The sequence below is a fragment of the Mauremys reevesii genome, linkage group 16 (assembly GCF_016161935.1).
Source record: "Mauremys reevesii isolate NIE-2019 linkage group 16, ASM1616193v1, whole genome shotgun sequence".
NCBI classification, from domain to species: Eukaryota; Metazoa; Chordata; order Testudines; family Geoemydidae; genus Mauremys; species Mauremys reevesii.
In genome coordinates this window covers 18,347,852-18,364,156 of record NC_052638.1, presented here as the reverse complement: position 1 = coordinate 18,364,156, position 16,305 = coordinate 18,347,852, and the positions used below count along the sequence as shown (strand labels likewise).

The 16,305-nt window shown below is 39.2% G+C and overlaps 1 protein-coding gene and 1 long non-coding RNA gene across 4 annotated transcripts in view; one reads left to right on the top strand and one right to left on the bottom strand.

Annotated features, from left to right (window-relative positions):
* Nucleotides 1–8,262, top strand: part of TENT4B (terminal nucleotidyltransferase 4B) — a 52,767-nt gene extending 44,505 nt beyond the window's left edge. Inside the window, exons 7-12 of one of the 3 annotated variants that reach the window (XM_039503820.1) lie at nucleotides 1,282–1,495; nucleotides 2,212–2,338; nucleotides 2,431–2,534; nucleotides 3,274–3,338; nucleotides 3,415–3,461; nucleotides 5,468–8,262. In XM_039503820.1, coding sequence (XP_039359754.1) covers nucleotides 1,282–1,495; nucleotides 2,212–2,338; nucleotides 2,431–2,534; nucleotides 3,274–3,338; nucleotides 3,415–3,461; nucleotides 5,468–5,759 — 849 coding nt within the window. In that variant the 3' untranslated portion in view covers nucleotides 5,760–8,262. Of the gene's footprint in view, nucleotides 1–1,281; nucleotides 1,496–2,211; nucleotides 2,339–2,430; nucleotides 2,535–3,273; nucleotides 3,462–4,050; nucleotides 4,216–5,467 lie in introns of those variants that run through there. The other 2 variants (XM_039503819.1, XM_039503821.1) reach the window with 2 other exon arrangements.
* Nucleotides 3,492–9,980, bottom strand: LOC120384771. Its single transcript, XR_005589097.1, has 3 exons — nucleotides 9,879–9,980; nucleotides 5,447–5,812; nucleotides 3,492–3,736 (listed from the first exon to the last, which is right to left on the bottom strand). It is a non-coding gene; the product is annotated as an uncharacterized LOC120384771 (long non-coding RNA).
* Nucleotides 9,981–16,305: the final 6,325 nt, after the last annotated feature.

The window sequence follows — 16,305 nt, the reverse complement described above, 5'->3', positions numbered from 1 at the left end:
TTCCTTTTATTAAAATAATAATCTCCCCCTTCTGTTATGATTTAATTTCCTATTCATTCCTCCCATTTTTCAATCCTGGGAAGATGTGTTCTTATATTGCGGTGGTGATGGTGATGATGTATCTTCAATTTCCTATAGCCCAAATACTTTTAATCAGATTGAAACTAAAGAAAACATCTTCAAGACTTTAACATTTGATTTCACACCCACAGATAGAAGCACTTTGGTATATCTGTATCAGATATATCATTTATGGTAAACTAGGCTTACCTCCATAAGTTTTATCACTTTTTTATTTAATTAGAACAGGCTACATAATCAGGTTAACATTTAGCTACAGATATCTTTATAATACCTGTTCATTTTGGGTTATACTTACTCATTATAGAAAATATATAGCATGTGACACACAGTTTTGTTTCCGTTGTCTTTGGTTAGTTATCCCAAACACAATTACATGGGATCACCTGTGATATTAATTTCTAGAGGATTCAGCTAATTGTGATAAAATAAATTTGCGCTAATTATATAATGCATAAATATCTGTATAGCAATATTATGGTACTTCTGAGAAGTAGTGCAGAAATTTGGAACAGTTAATACAGTATATCACGGTCTCGTTTTTCCATATATGTTTTAACTTTGAACAAATAATATGCTTTAATAGTAAATATATTTTCATATATTCATAGTAGTAGAATAGCTTGATGATCAGGCATTTTCCCAGCAGCTGTGAAATAGTGGTCAACTAAAAGAATATTCTGGGTATTAAGCAAATGAGCTGAGCAAGCACATATCGTTTTAAGAACATTTAGTTACCCTCAACCCAGATCTCCCTTTTGGTGACTAATGGAATTTTTGTGATCAGTAAAATGCATTGATATCCACTTAAGTTTTTACATATTCTAAAAGGCAGCTTCAGCCAGTTACTTGTACTTCAGAATCTATACACAATAGTGCACGGCCCATGTTTAGACAGCTGGCCAGGCTAAATTATGCCTGTGTTCCAAGCACAGGTCTGGGAATTGAACTCCGGAGTTGTAATCCATGCTCTGACACAAACTTTTCTGGTTGCCTTGGAAATTCACATAGTTTCTGCATTTGTAAAATTTGGGGAATGCTTGCTTGCCTCACAAGGATGCTGTAAAATGCTTTGATACTGTCAACTATTAAATACTTTAGTCAAGAGACATAATTGTATATAGATAGGAATATAAAAAACATTTGAAGTCTGGAATCTTTAAGACGAGAAAACCAAATTTATTTTTCCTTGTTTAATAGCTACATCCCAGGGAAGATGCCTGCATCCGCAGTGCCAACTATGGTGTCCTTTTAATAGAATTTTTTGAATTATATGGACGTCACTTCAATTACCTGAAGACTGGAATCCGAATAAAGGATGGTGGTTCATATGTGGCTAAAGATGAAGTGCAAAAGAGTATGCTGGATGGCTATAGACCATCAATGCTATATATTGAAGATCCACTACAGCCAGGTATCATAGCTTAATATGCAAAATGTCAAATATGGCATACTGACTATTGTCAAAAATTTAACCCAAAGGAGTCAAACAGGAAAAGTAATTTCTTTAACTATTTTTTTTAAAAATCCTCATTCAGTTTTTGAAGACTGTGTTTATGAATTCCAAGAGAAAATGCTCATTTTATTTACAAAGCATTCCAGAAATAGGGGTTAGCCTGTCATCTCTATAGAACCAACAGGACACTATGCATGAGTTAAAGTGACCCAAATACCTAGTGATTTCACTGTGTATTGTTACCACACTGATTTTCCATTAATAGGGTTCAGTTTTTGGTATAATTGACAGTGACTAAAGGGTGATCATTGCTATTACAAAGGCTTATTTATCTGAAACCTCACGTGGAAGATGACATAAAAATAGGTGTATGTATGCTTTATATAGTATGTGCTTTCTTTTTCACATTGTGTGTGGATTTTCCAATTTTGACATCTACTTGTATCATAGAATCCAGTTACTTCTGGGCTTTTAGATTCCTTTGTGTATTTTTCTCAGTTCATTAATGTTTGAATTTTATCCCCCACAAGATATGATTTAAGGTGGGTCAGGATTTCAAAGAAAGCAAATCCTTTTTTCTAAAAGCTCATTTTTCTGTGAGCTCTTACTCCAGTATTTCAAAGTCAGTAAGCATTGCATAGAATTAATGGATTATCTATGTATTTATTTTTAAGGTAATGATGTTGGGAGGAGTTCATATGGTGCCATGCAAGTGAAACAGGCCTTTGATTATGCATATGTTGTTTTGAGCCATGCTGTATCACCAATAGCTAAATATTATCCCAACAATGAAACTGAAAGGTAAAAGTTTAAATGTCAAGTCAAACTATTAGTTACATATATTCCTGTGTATTTAAAACTAATTCGTGCTTTGTTTTTGTTTTCTTTCACAGTATATTAGGTAGAATAATTAGAGTAACGCAAGAAGTGGCCTCATACAGAGAGTGGATATCTAAGCATTGGGGAATGCAGAGTAGGACTGAGTCTTCATGCAATGGTAAGATTTGGCTACCCAGTGTGATGCTTGCTTTGCAAGCTTTTTGCATGGTCGGCAATGTAAACATTTTTTGCTGCCTTTGACCCAGATCAGTTAAAGGGCATAGGTCTAAATATGACTAAAGAAGTGGCTTCTGTCTATATGTAAGAAACAGGAACAGTTTAGTTTTATACAACAGTGACAATTGCCTTAACTCAATCTACCCTGTTTTGACATGACTGATTCTCCCTCTACTCTTGCTCCATATTTTACCACTTTTCACAAAAACACCCAGGATTTTCAGAAGAGCGCTGCACCCAGTAATTCCCATTAGGAACCCCAATAAAGAAGCCAGATTTTTTGGACTGTTGAGTACCCAAGGGATCCCACTGAGGGGAAAATGGGAGCTGTTGGGTGATGAGCACTTTATAAAACAGGTCATTTTATTTAGACTCATAGATAGCTGAGCACTCTTGAAAATCTATCCCAAAACAATCCTGTCCAAGACAAGGAGAGGTAATTGATAGACCACAGAAATGTCTTTTTCCCTTTTGAACTTTCATGTAGTTGGGCTATGCATAGTTGGTGTCAGTTTTTCATCACATCACATTTTGAGTATGGGTCCAGTCCTGAAGCTCTTACTCATATGTGCAGTTAATTGACTTCAGTGGGACTCCTGAGGAAATGCTGTGCTATTCTTACAAAATGCAGCGCTTAATAGAAATTAATACTCTTTCTTCCATTTACTCTTTTATTCCAGGTAATGGAGTAACTTTGATAGTAGATACTCAGCAGCTGGACAAGTGTAACAATAATCTCTCTGAAGTGAGTGAAGCACTGGGAAAATCTAGAAGTAAAACTTCAGAAACACTCAGTAAACATTCTTCAAATTCTTCATCAGGTCCATTGTCGTCTTCATCTTCTACATTGTCCAGCTCTAGTGATGTAGTAAGTATTAAAAGTTTTTGTTTGAAATTTGATTAGATTTTTTTTCTCTTTTTGTATAGGTACACAGTGTAGCAATATAGGCATAACCAATCATTTATTACATATCTCAGGTTTGTGTAAGGGGAAGCTCTTCATATAATTCCTATTTATTCTAATGAATTGTTTTGCTAGAAAACACATAACTGGCATAATGTACCTCTATATTTGTATGAAAAGTGCTCTCCCTGATAGGAGTACAATCACATTCTTTTGCCTCCTTTTCATCTGTAAAATACCTGTGTTTCAAAAGAGATAGGTAGAAATAAATATGATGTAAGAAAAATTTCAAAAATGCCTGATAAACACTTTGTTTGAATAGACTCTTCATTTTTATTTCTTTAATCTGGTTTGATATACTAATGTAAAGATCTCATGGAATCAGCCATGCATCAATGTATTTGCAAGCCAGCACCCATTTGTTGGTTGTTTTTAGAGTCCTGGATTAAGAGAATTAATATTTAGCAGGACCAGTATGTTTATCTCCTCAATTTTGTCCACTTTAGTTTTATTTTAAAAATATAAATTTACTAATATCTATATTTGCATGAAGGATTCTGACGGAACACCATGCAAAACCTCTAAACAGTTGAGTTGCCATCAATCTACTACAAACAGAGTGGGGTCACAAGAAATAGCACTGGAATCCTCCCAGTCCAGTGGGAAAAGGCAAGGCAGCCAAACAGCTAATTCATCCAACAGCACAAACAAATCTCAGGTTTGTGAAATGTTTAAAAGAAATCTTAAACGTTTTAATTACTTTAATGATATCAGTTATCCTGAAAGTATAAAAGCCTTATGGAAAGGACAGCTTGTGGTGAAAATGTGGAGCCTTTCTTTTTTTTCCTGCTGATGTTCATTTCTACTTTTAAACCACAATAGAGTAAGAGGGCTGTTTTCCTTGTGAGGTATTGTACAAATACAGTTGTGCGATTACCCCCAGAGAAAATGAGCCTGACATGTCAGGCTCATCACCTGCTTTTAGCTGTATTATAAGGATTTATATTCAAATTTAAGACCTGCCTCCCAAATTGAGTTTCAGTTTTTATTGGAGAAATGCATATTTAATTAATTTAGCATAAAGATCAAACTCCTCTCACCCCCACCTCCCCCAAAGAATTATGATAAAAAATAATTTGACTGACCAATCTCAAACACCAAAAGTCTAATAAGTCCCTCTTGTTAAACAGTAGTCCTTTGATAATATAGTAGTCTGGAAAATCATGATTTCAAAGCAGTGTTCGATTTGCACAACTTCAGTTTATGGTGACGTGTCATTTTTTACAGGAATATAGTTAGAACAGCTTAAATATTAAAAACAGTCTGGAACTTTATTCCTGAATGGTGGAGTTTCAGAACTATTTTTCTACTTATTTAGATATAAATATTTTTACAGACATCTGTTAAAGATTTCCAGCGAATAGTAAATTAGACACTTTGCAAACTAGGCCCTATGTATCTCAAAGGGTGCACCATAAAGCACTTCCTGTGATGTGGGTGAATGTTGCCCTCTCCTTGTGCAAGAAATACCATTGGGTGTTCCTCATCTCTCCCTTTTTCTTGACTCTGAATCTGTTTTAGTAAGGTGTAGTGCAACTGTTACCATTCTGGCTTGCATGTAGCACACAAGTAAAACCAGTCTTATCCTTTTTAAAACACAGGACTAATACTTTACTTTGTACCTTGAATTAAGTTATGTAATTCTGTCTCTCTTTTAATTGTATTATTTAAGGGCGGAGCCCAGCATCTTGTTTGTGTCTCTTCTGAGGTTGCTGAAGTGAAAGAGAACTTCTTGTGCTGCGGGCTAAGCACAGACATGCTTCTTCCTTTCATGTCAAGCTCTTTTCAAATGCACTGCCTCTTGAAGTTGTAGTGTTTTCATTTTTTTAACCAGTAATACAAGTGTTGTAACAGCCATATTCTATTTACTCTACTCTAATGTTGATTACCATGTCCTTTTTCTTTTACAGCATGGATCAGCAAGGTTATTTCGCTCTTCTTCCAGCAAAGGCTTCCCGGGTCCAACAAACTCAAACCACGGTACCTCTGGGACAAACAAACAGCATCAAGGCAGCAAATCACATCAGTGTTTCACTGTCAAAAAGAGGAAACACAAGAGAGACGTGCCCCTTTCTGACCTTTGTAGATAGTTGCCTATTTTATGACTGTTCTTCTGTGTGCAATGATCTCATGCTACAGGATAGTTTGACAGTGACTCCTTGGATCTCTTGTGGAGCTTCAGACTGTTCAGACATTGATTAGCAACTGCATTTTTTTTCCCAGCTCGCCACGGAATGGATCATGAAGATTGATCACTGCAAAAAGAGGAAAAAAGGCTGATCATTTGATGTCATATGCTACAACAGGGTCATTTAGCATATAAAATCTTGAATGTAAAATAAATTTATCTCCCATCAGCTCATGCTGAACTGTAGAGGTAGTATTCAGTGTGTTTGGCAGATTACAAACAAAACACAAAAAAAGGAAAAAAAAAAAAAAAAAAGGGTGAAAAATTGTATTTTGAGGGAAATCCAGCCTTTAAAGATGAAAAAGTAATTTGTGCATGATTTTTTATTATTTTTGCATATACCATTTTATTGTGTGTGTGTGTGTATATATATATAGATGACCATATAGGAAAATTGACATTTGTAATAGTGGATTTGTTAATACTTTTTACATAACATTACTGTTTAAATTGTAAACAGAATTTTTCTCAGGATTAGTTTGGAAAATAATCTGAATTGTCATCTTAACATCTATATAAAGACACTACTAGTTATATTGCTCAGAATTGCTTTTCCTTCACATTGAAATGATTTAATAGAACATTTATGATCTTCAGAAGTTATTCCTCTAGAAAGAAAAAGGTTTATGGTGGCAAATGAAGTCTCATTTGTATAAAGTGTACATGTCCTTTTGTGTAAACACTGACCTTTTGGTCAACTCTGACAAATAACCTTCACCTTATTTTCTAGAGTTCCATTGTCTTAGGCAGTGGGGGGTTTTCAGTTTGTCTGTCATCCTCTTCCCACCACCCCACCAGCAGTCTCTCATTTTTAAAGAAAAAAAGCCACTTCAGGATTTTTGTCCTTTTTGTTGCAGTAAAAGCCAACTCCATTTGTTACAAATGTTTGCATTCTTGGGCTGCTCCAATCCCACGCCTTTTGTTTGTGCTTTTTATCCCCTCAAAGTCACTTTTTTGTCTTTTTTTTTTTTAAATACATTTTTGCTAAACTCATGGGGGAGAGAATAACTGTTAAAGCTATAAGTAAATTTTCCTATTAAAATATTTTTCTCATTCCCCTTTTATGCATTTTTATATTGACACTAATAAAAATTAGTCTTCAAATAATAGAAATATAGCTTGTATTGCCTTAAAGACCCAAACCTTTCATAGCCTCCTAGTGCTACTTCATTGAATTTGTTACCTTTAATCAAAAGTTTTAACACTGTCTAGTTCAGTTACACTTTAAATTTTGGTTGCAATAAATGTAATGCCATGAAAGCAAATTAAATGTATGATTACATTCACATATATACTTTGGAAAATAAGTTGGGGGCACTTTAATGATAGAATGTTAAGTGGCATTTACTTTAACATTTTTTTTCTTTAAAGAGGAAAGTGTTTGTGTTCAGCATATCTGCATGCATTCAATGCAGCTGTCTTGGAGATGATGTTTTTATAAAAAGTACTGTTGGCTTTTAGAACTACTTTTTTTATATACGTATACAAAACATTGCAGACCAACCTGACCTTTGATGGGCAGTGATCAGTGCAATGACTTTTTTTAAATAAAATAATGCTAAAACAAGACCCAAACTAATGTCATCACTGAAATAAACATTTTCAACAACATATTGGTGTTTTACTTCAACAAGGAAAATATATATTCCAAAAGATGGAAATTCATAACACTTACTCATACAAACATTAAGAGCTTAAAAAGTGATGTTAATTTGACAATGTTTTAAATTTTAGATTCACATTTTTATTCTGATCAGATAATTTTTTATTAAAAAGGTGTTGCGCTTTTGTTCATAGAAACTAGTACACGTTGTACCACATTATGCATAATCACAGTATTTATTTTGTTTTAGATTATTGTGAATGTGTAGATTTATGTTCACCGCTTAGGGAACAATTATTTATAAATTATATTAATCCAGTATTGTTAGCTGCTATTAGCAAAACTGTTCCAAACACTTAATACTTGCAAAGATCTGTATTGCATTTACCACACTGAAGTGTTTTTAAAAAGAATCACCCTCATTGTTGAAAGCAGATGAACTCTTAGGGTGCAGATATTAGTGTTCCAATAAGCATGTGATAATTTTAAGGTGGTGGTAGCGGGAAGATAATCTTGATTCCGTTGGGAATTTTAGGATTGCCTCAATTTATGGTTTTCATAAATTTAATGGAAAATAGCTTTTCCAGGACTGCAAGTTTCTTTTTGGTAAACAGTATCTTTCTAAAAGAGAAAAGAAGCATGAAGGAAAAATTGAGGTGTATTTTACATTGCCTCAAATGACCAGCATTGTATTCATAAAATACTGTATATCTTGCAAATCTTTATTTAAACAGAACAGTTGAACTGTTCATTTTTCAATCTGAAGTAAAATACTTTCAAGACCTTTTAGTTTGCCTGCTCATTTGTCTTGTATATTTCATCTCTGTATTTGATTCAAGTCTAGTTCCTTTTTGAGTTTCAGTACTTTTGTGAAGATTTTGTGACTATATGAAAAAATAAATGTTTAATCTAAATACTCTAGTTTATCAGCATTCTTGACATTCACACATTTTTTCTTCTGCAATATTGTAGATAGAACAGGGTATTTAAAAGCTCCTGTTCATAGTATGATTTTTTTTCTCATTCATTTTTCCTGATGTACTACTTCTTTGTATGACTGCTTCTTCTTTGAGTGATTGTATATATCCATTCCACTTCAGGTGTGTGTGTGCCCAGTGCACTAGCATCGGAGACTTTTCTGTCTGCAGTACCTGATGGTGGCACATGCAACCTCTGCTGCCTCATGCTTGTGTGTGATGGTTTAAAGGGCAGAGCCAACCCCCTTTAGTTCATGTTTACTACCCAGGACTGTTGTTGGAACATTCTACCTTACTGCTGCAAGTTTTACCTTGTTCTTAGTGTTATTAGTTGATAGTTGAGTATGAGGATATTTTTAATATTAGGTTTTCTTTTACTGGAGTACTTTGTGTACTCTTCAGTTTCCGCTGTTTGGGTACTGGTGCCGGGGCATGCCTCAGACTCCAGACTTAAAGCCTTGCAATGGAGGCAAGAAGCCAGTGCTGGTTAATGATACACTCTGGGTTCCTAGGAGAAACTCAGATCTGGGACAGGTGCTAAATCTGCAGGAACTTTAAGCCAAGAATTAAAAAGGACAAAGATCATGCTGAAACACTTTCTGATGGAGGCAACCCTATGCCATCCTCAGAGCCTCCTTGTGTGGGGCATGCACTGAGCATGTTTACGTTTAGTAGGAGCACTCCTCCGGTCTTGGCAGAGGCTCAACATCAATCTTTTCCAGTACCGAAGAGGCACCGGAAGACGGCATCAAAGAACACAGCGTCCAGAACATTGGGGTCCCCAGCACTGAAGTCCAGCAAACATGCTGGAAAGGAGGGTAGAGTGCATTCGATGCTGACAGATAGCACCTCAGACAGGGTAGCTGACTCTGGCCTTTGTATCTGCCTTGTTGAACCTCAACCTCTAAGGTGAAACCATTTGGCTCAGCCATGCCATTTTCGTTAGCTCAGCAACAGCAAGAGACTTTCCCAATGCATTCAACCTCTGAGGCCATATGCCCTGGCATGCAATCTGCCAAGTTTCAGTACCAGCATTGCTGGTGAATCAAGAATCATTTTAACCTACTTTGGATAATCATTCATGAGGATTTGCAGACTACTGGAGTTCAGCACCTGGTACCATGGGCATCTCTGGGCACTCTAGTACCTTGTACAGTGTTGCTGAAAGGCAAGCCAGCAGTGATTTCACCAATGCCATCATTTCCGGACCCTGGCACCAACAGGAGCTACACTTCCTTGGTCAGATGAATCTGGTTCATCATCAGAGTTGGAAGTTGGCACTTGTGCCACAGCTGCATCACATTAGCCATGTATTTCAGTAGCAGCAAGAGGCCATACTCAGAACTGGGGCTCTCTGTGCTATGTGTTGTAGAAAGATATAGTACAAATCCAGAGATGATCCTTGTATCAGAGTTTTTAATTTTGATTGGGACCAGGGCAACTGAGAACTTCAGACTTTTTCCCTGAAACAGATCAATGTACTGTACCAATGCATGATCCTACAATTTTAAATACAAAAAGAGGGGAAAACCAGCCACTAGGTAGATACATACATACTTTCTGAAGATACTTCAATGCCTGTTCTTTTATGAACCTTTCAAAATCCAGAATAATGAAGCTCTTTGTTTTCTTGCTGCTTCAGCTACCAAGAACATCTAAAATATTTAGAAGAAAAAATAAGAAACATTTTTTAAATATTCTTTCATAGGATGTCAGACTATTGTTCCTTTAAGTTTACCTTCCTTACTGATTGTTTTTAAAAAAGATTGAGTATTTTTACAAGGATAGAACTTATGTAAACTGTTTGTTCTCATACTCATACCATTCTTGTAGTGTTATAGAAAAAAGCCTGATTCTTTTCCATGCAGAGTTCTTACTTTATAATGAAACAAGTTAACCAGCCAGTAAACAAAATTTCTTTGAGTGATGGTCCCTGTTGTGTTCCACTGAGGGTTTTACAATTGTGCACAATGCATCCTGAGCTGGAGAATTTGAAAGTATGGTCTGCGCATGCGCCCTGGATCGCCTCATGGTTTCATCTGAGGTGATAAAGGATGGGATGGGCTGCCTGCGTCTCCAGTTCCGTCTCACCACCGCATGGTTCGGATCAGAACTTTCAGTGTCCTAGTTTGTGACTCACCTTTTTAAAAATTATTGTACCTAGTTTTAGAATTTTGCAATTTTTATAGTTTTAAGCTTTTTTTTATAGTAATTAGTGGTTTTTTGTTTTTTCCCCCAGTACCCCCCCCCACACACACCCATGCGGACTATGCTGAAGACCCCAGGCTTTAAAATCTGTGCCTGCTGCCCATGTTCCTTCTCTTTCAGTGATGAACATCAATGCGTCTACTGCTTGGGAGAAGCCCACGTTGCATCCAGGTGCAGTATCTGCCAGTCATTCCCCAGCCGTACCGGAGAAGGCCAGGCTCTCCACTGCTGGAACTGTGGTGCAAGATCTGTGTCTTCCTGAACTTCACATTCTATGCAGGCTCCTGAGGATTTACAAGGCTTGCTTCTTATTTTAATGATTTTTTTTCTAACGCCTCTTTTTGCTAAACCTTGTGGGAGGTAATTTGTAGAAAACAAATGACTTTAGAAAATATCCATGTTTCAAGTTCTTTGCTACATCTGATATTTTAAAAATGGACTCTTCCCATGTGTATGTGGGGCATTCCTTATGACCCTGAAACAGATCACACAACTATGTGATCAGAAGTTACTCAGCCACATCCCAGTGATAAACTGAAAATAAAAAACACCCAGTAATTTAAGATGATTGACATTACATAAATAGTGTTTTTGACTCCAGGTTGAGTCTCAATAGATTGACTCTTTTGCATAAAAGTGAATGACTAACTCTAGAGCCAAAGGTCTTTAATTGATAATTCTGCATTGCCCTTCCACTCTGCTCTGTGCTATCTGTACAGTACTATGTGAAATCTTTGGTTGATATTCTTTGCTTTACTTTGTTTTTCCATTGACTGCTGTATTTTCTGCTTTTCCATTTTAGTCACATCTCTTATTAGTGCATCACTCGCCACTCCTACAGCTTACTCATGTCTGCCAACCCCACTGTGGTTACTTTGTATCTAGTCAGATTGAGAGGCAGAAACATGCCAACCATTTAATCTTGGGTCATCTTAGACCATTGCCAGATCCTTCTGCTTCCCTCAGCAGTGAGTGGGCAGGTCTAAACCTTCTGTATTTCAAAGTCCAAGTATTGTAATTTATTCTTAAGAGGGGCGGATGGCATTAAGTTTCTAAATGATCTTTTGGTATGGGGTCTGGGTGTTGCATTTCTGAGAAACCTCTGTGGATATGTTAGGCAGGCTCCCAAATAGCTGCTAAGGGAGACGATTAGGTGAAGAGACCTAAGCAGCACCTCAGGAAGAGTTCAGCCTGCGGAATCCCCTCCATCTGTGTAGCTACTGCTTTAAATCACAAAGTAGGAATGTCTGCCAGGCATACGCTGGAGAGAGATTTGCATTACTTAATGATTTTTTTTCTAATGTGCAGGTTTGGCCCACGTGCATATTTTCTGTTCAGCTTGCATTGCTGATGGAATGCTGGATAGATCTTCAAATGCTCTGCTCTGTGAAATCAAAAACACCAACATTTATTTATTTAGTGTTATAGCTCTGGGTGTATTCAAGAAAAGATCTAAAGAAGCATGGCTGAGCCCCAAATTTGTCTGGTTGTGCTCCCCAAACTACGTGGAGGGGAGAAAGGATACATCTATTGCATCTCGGGTGGAGTTGGAGACTTGGAGAAAATTATCAGGTAAGGCACGAGTTTTGTTTTTCAATCCTGCTGTCAAAGCTTTTAAACACTGCATATTGGACGGGAAGTCTTGTGTGTCACAACCTAAAGAAGCTACGTTACGTGGCATAGGCCTGCGCTTTGGGAGCCAAAGATTATGAATGCTATTCCCAGTGCTACATATGTGGTTTACATTACAGGATGCCTGAGAATGTGTACGTTATGCAGCACTGGCTCATTAAAGATTACTCTGGGCAACTTCCAGCATAAATTTAGAATACAGGCCAATGATAGGTGTACACCCCACTCAGGCCCTGAATGGGTTAATGTGGACCTGTGAGACCAGTTGTGTTACCTGGCTGCACCTGAAGGGAGAGCAATGCTTACCTGGGGCATGAAACCCATCTGGGTAGGAGCAGGCTAGTTATTGTAAAGAGTAAATTCATAGCAGAAAGGAGCTGCAGGGAGAGTGTCTGCAGTCACTTTTTGGCAACAGAGAGGTGGGGAGGACGAAGCCCGGGGGAAGGAGAGGACAAATAAGTTGAGGGATTCTAATCCTGAAAGAAGTGTCAACCTGGGGAAACTGCAGGGAAGAGAGCCTGAGACAGTCTGGGTAGGAACGAGCCCAGGGAGACTGCAGTGGGGAGTGGGACTGCACCAACCTTGGTTGCTGGTTAGAAGGTCCCTGGGGTGGAACCCACGGCAGTTGGAGGGCCTGGGTTCTCCTACTTGCCACTGGCAAGGTGGCATAAGTCTGGAAAAAGGGACAAGGACACTAGAAAGCCCTGTGGCAAGGGTCTGAGGAACAGAGGCCTAGAGTTGGGGCCAAAGATCCTCTGATGAGGACATTGGACTGTTTTTGTGTGGGTGTTCTGTTCCCACAGAAGAGGTGGACTAAATTGTGACCTGGCTGGTGACCCAAGTTACTGAAGAGAGACCATCGCAGTGAAGGCGTGACTGTCACCAGGGGGCACCTGAGTGGAAGACAGCTTCTATGCCACACCTGGCCGTGAGGAGATGCTCCTGCAGTGAGTGAATTCCTTTACAAGGCTATTTAGGATCATGGCAAGTGAGCCGAGATCTTCAAACAATGGTGAATGGCACATGAAGAGCTCTTATAGAAGCCCCTCTCCTAAGCCCATGGCATGCTGTCCAAATTTTCCCTCTTCATCTTTGTGTTAAGGATATAATGCATGTCAATTTTTTAAATACTGGTGTGAGTGTTATACTGCAGCTCCCTTTCCTCATCTGTTAGATCTAATTGCGGATTATCATATTTTAATGTACTTACCTTTATTTTATTAGTGTTGATCCTCTCAGTCTATCAAGTGCAGAATCCTTTGAAATATGACAGGTCTGAAATACCTTGAAAAACTCCTGTTTCATTGTAACTACAGAGACATTGAGCAATAGGGAAAGCAGACTTCTTAATTAAGAATGCAACATTTCTAAAAGATTAGAGAGACAATTTCTTGAAGCCACATCACTGGGCACTAATAGTGCACAGACCTTTTGTTTGGTCTGTAAGCTTCATTTTGTAGCCAAATAGTGCTTCCACAGAATTGTAAATAGCGTATCTCAAGAATATTTTCCAGTTATCAATGACATAAACATTGGAGTTTTTTTACTGTGTTTCTATGCAAGTCATTTTTCAATGGCTCTGATTCATTGTTTAGTCTCTAAGTTTAAAGTTCTGGTGCTTTAAATATAGACCTAGGCAAACACTGAGAGTGAATTGGCTAGGATTTAAAATCCAAATAGCCGCCTTTACTCTGTATCCCATTGTACCTAAGCAGCTCAGCCCAATGTTTGTGGATCCAAGAGGCTCAAAATTGGGACATCAGCAAAAAGGGGCTTTGAGCTGCTAGCTGTGCTGATTAGCATTCCAGCATTAGATTTAAACCAAATCCGTTTTAATTTGAACTGATGTCTGTGGTAGCGTACATTAACTAGTAGAGCACGATCAGCAGAAAGACCCTCAGCCTAGAAACCAGTCTTCTTCACCATTGGCAACTTTTCTTTATCAACTGCCATCAAAGCTGTTCAAACTAGCAGGGACACTCTATACCCAGGCAAATTGGCTTGCCAAAGAACCACATACTGGGGGACTCTGAGCAATTAATCTATTTATTTCCCAAATTCTGCAACAGATTCAAGGAGCTGGAAGCTCCTGCCATAAATACCTTCTCTATAGGATTGGCAAAGAGCCTGAAATCATGAGTCCTTTTAAAAGATTTTTCTTTATAAACTCAGGCAGTCAAAGTACTCATTGCCCCAACATGACTTCTGTGATCTTTGGTGGTACAGCCTCCAGCACTGCATCAAGTCACTTCCCAAAAGCCTGGGATGGGGTGAGGGAGAGTTTGATTGTGCTCTGATAGAAAATCTCCCCCCACTACAACTCCAATCACCTCCATCTTAGAATTTTTCAGGAAGATTTTGAATTTTGGGTTACAAACTGGCATGCTCAAGGGACAAACGTCTGCTCTTGAGGTAATATCTCTCAGGACCATGGTCGCTACTCCATCGGAACCTCATATCCCAGTGGTCCCCAACCTTTTGGCTGGCAGGCACCAGCCGAAGGACCACTGCGGCGGTGGAGCACCCGCCGAAATGCCGCCGAATTTCGGCGGCATTTCAGCGGCGATGCCTCTCAATGATGTCGCTTGCCATCGACAAGCGACATCATCGAGAGGCGTCCCCGCCGAAATTTGGGAGCGATGCCTCTCGATGACGTCACTTGTCGGCGACAAGCGTTGTCATCAAGAGGCGTCCCCGCCGAAATGCTGCTGAAATTCGGCGGCATTTCGGCGGGTGCTCTCCCGGGGGCCAGGACGCAGGCACATTAAGATGGCGCCCGCGGGCACCGCATTGGGGACCACTGTCATATCCCTTCACCAGACAAGCTGGAAGCTCTATGGCTAAATCCTGGAGAGCTGGTTTGCTCAGAGCAGGTTCATCAGGTCCTGTTAGGGAGCAGGAAGCTCTCCATCAGGGCTACTTACCTCTCAAAGTAGAAGCAGTTCTCTCTCTCGGCTTCCCAGCGTGGAGTCTTCTCGCTGCAGGACATCCTCAATTACTTACTACAATGAAACAGCAAGGTTTAGCTGTCTCCTCGATCAAGGTTTGCCTTGCAGCAATATCGGCTTTCTACCCTCAACTGGACAACCAGTCAGGTTTTTTCATGAAGTGTCTATCCGTTTCCTCAAGGGCCTAGAAAGATTATACCTCCAAGTGTAAGAACCTGTCCTTCCCTGGCACCTAAACCTGGTCTTATTGAAATGAATGGGTCCCCACATTTGAGCCATTGGAAATGTGCCCCTTATACTTTCACGGAAGGTGGCTTTCTTAGTGGCCATTACTTCAGCTAGAAGGGTCTCTGAAATCCATACCCTCATGTCGGAACCTCTGTAGTCATTTTTAAGGATAAGGTACAGCTACATCCTCACCGTAGCTTCCTTCAGAAGGTGGTTTCCTGCTTTCATAGCAATCAGGCAATCTTTCCACTTGTTTTCTACCCGAAACCACATGTAAATAGGGAAGAACAGCAGCTTTATTCATTGGACGTTGGACATGCTCTAACGTCCTATATAGAAAGGACCAAACCATTCCATAAATCCATCCAATTGTTCATAGCGGTAGCTGACAGGATAAAAGGTCTCCCCATCTCGGCTCAGAGAATTTAGTCTTGGATCACATTGTGCATTTGCACAGGTTACGAGTAGGTGGGTGTTCCGCAACCAGCCATCCTAACTGTCCACTCCACGAGAGTGCAAGCATCATCAGCGGCATTCCTAGCACAGATCCCTGTTCAGAGCAGCAAGTTGATCATCTGTCCATATGTTCTCTGCTCCTTATGCCATCGCTCAACAGTCTAGGGCCGATGCCAGATTCAGTCGAGCTGTTTTGCGGTCAGCATGTCCATGAACTCCGATCCCACATCCTATGCAACTGCTTGGGAGTAACCTACAGTGGAATGGACATGTGTAACACATCTTGAAAAGCGACAGTTATGGAAAGGCAAGTACTAGGGCCAGGCCCCATCACAACCTGAGAAAAGGAGTCCGCAGAAAAGCTGGGTAAGGCTGCCACTTTGTGGACTTCATGCATCTTATAAGGCATGTCAGCCTTGCTTGTGGCAAGTGAGTGCTGAGTACTGATGCTTTGTAAAGGCCTTTCCCTCCAGAGCTGAGAAGCCAGTGAGTACTGTTCATCCAGACT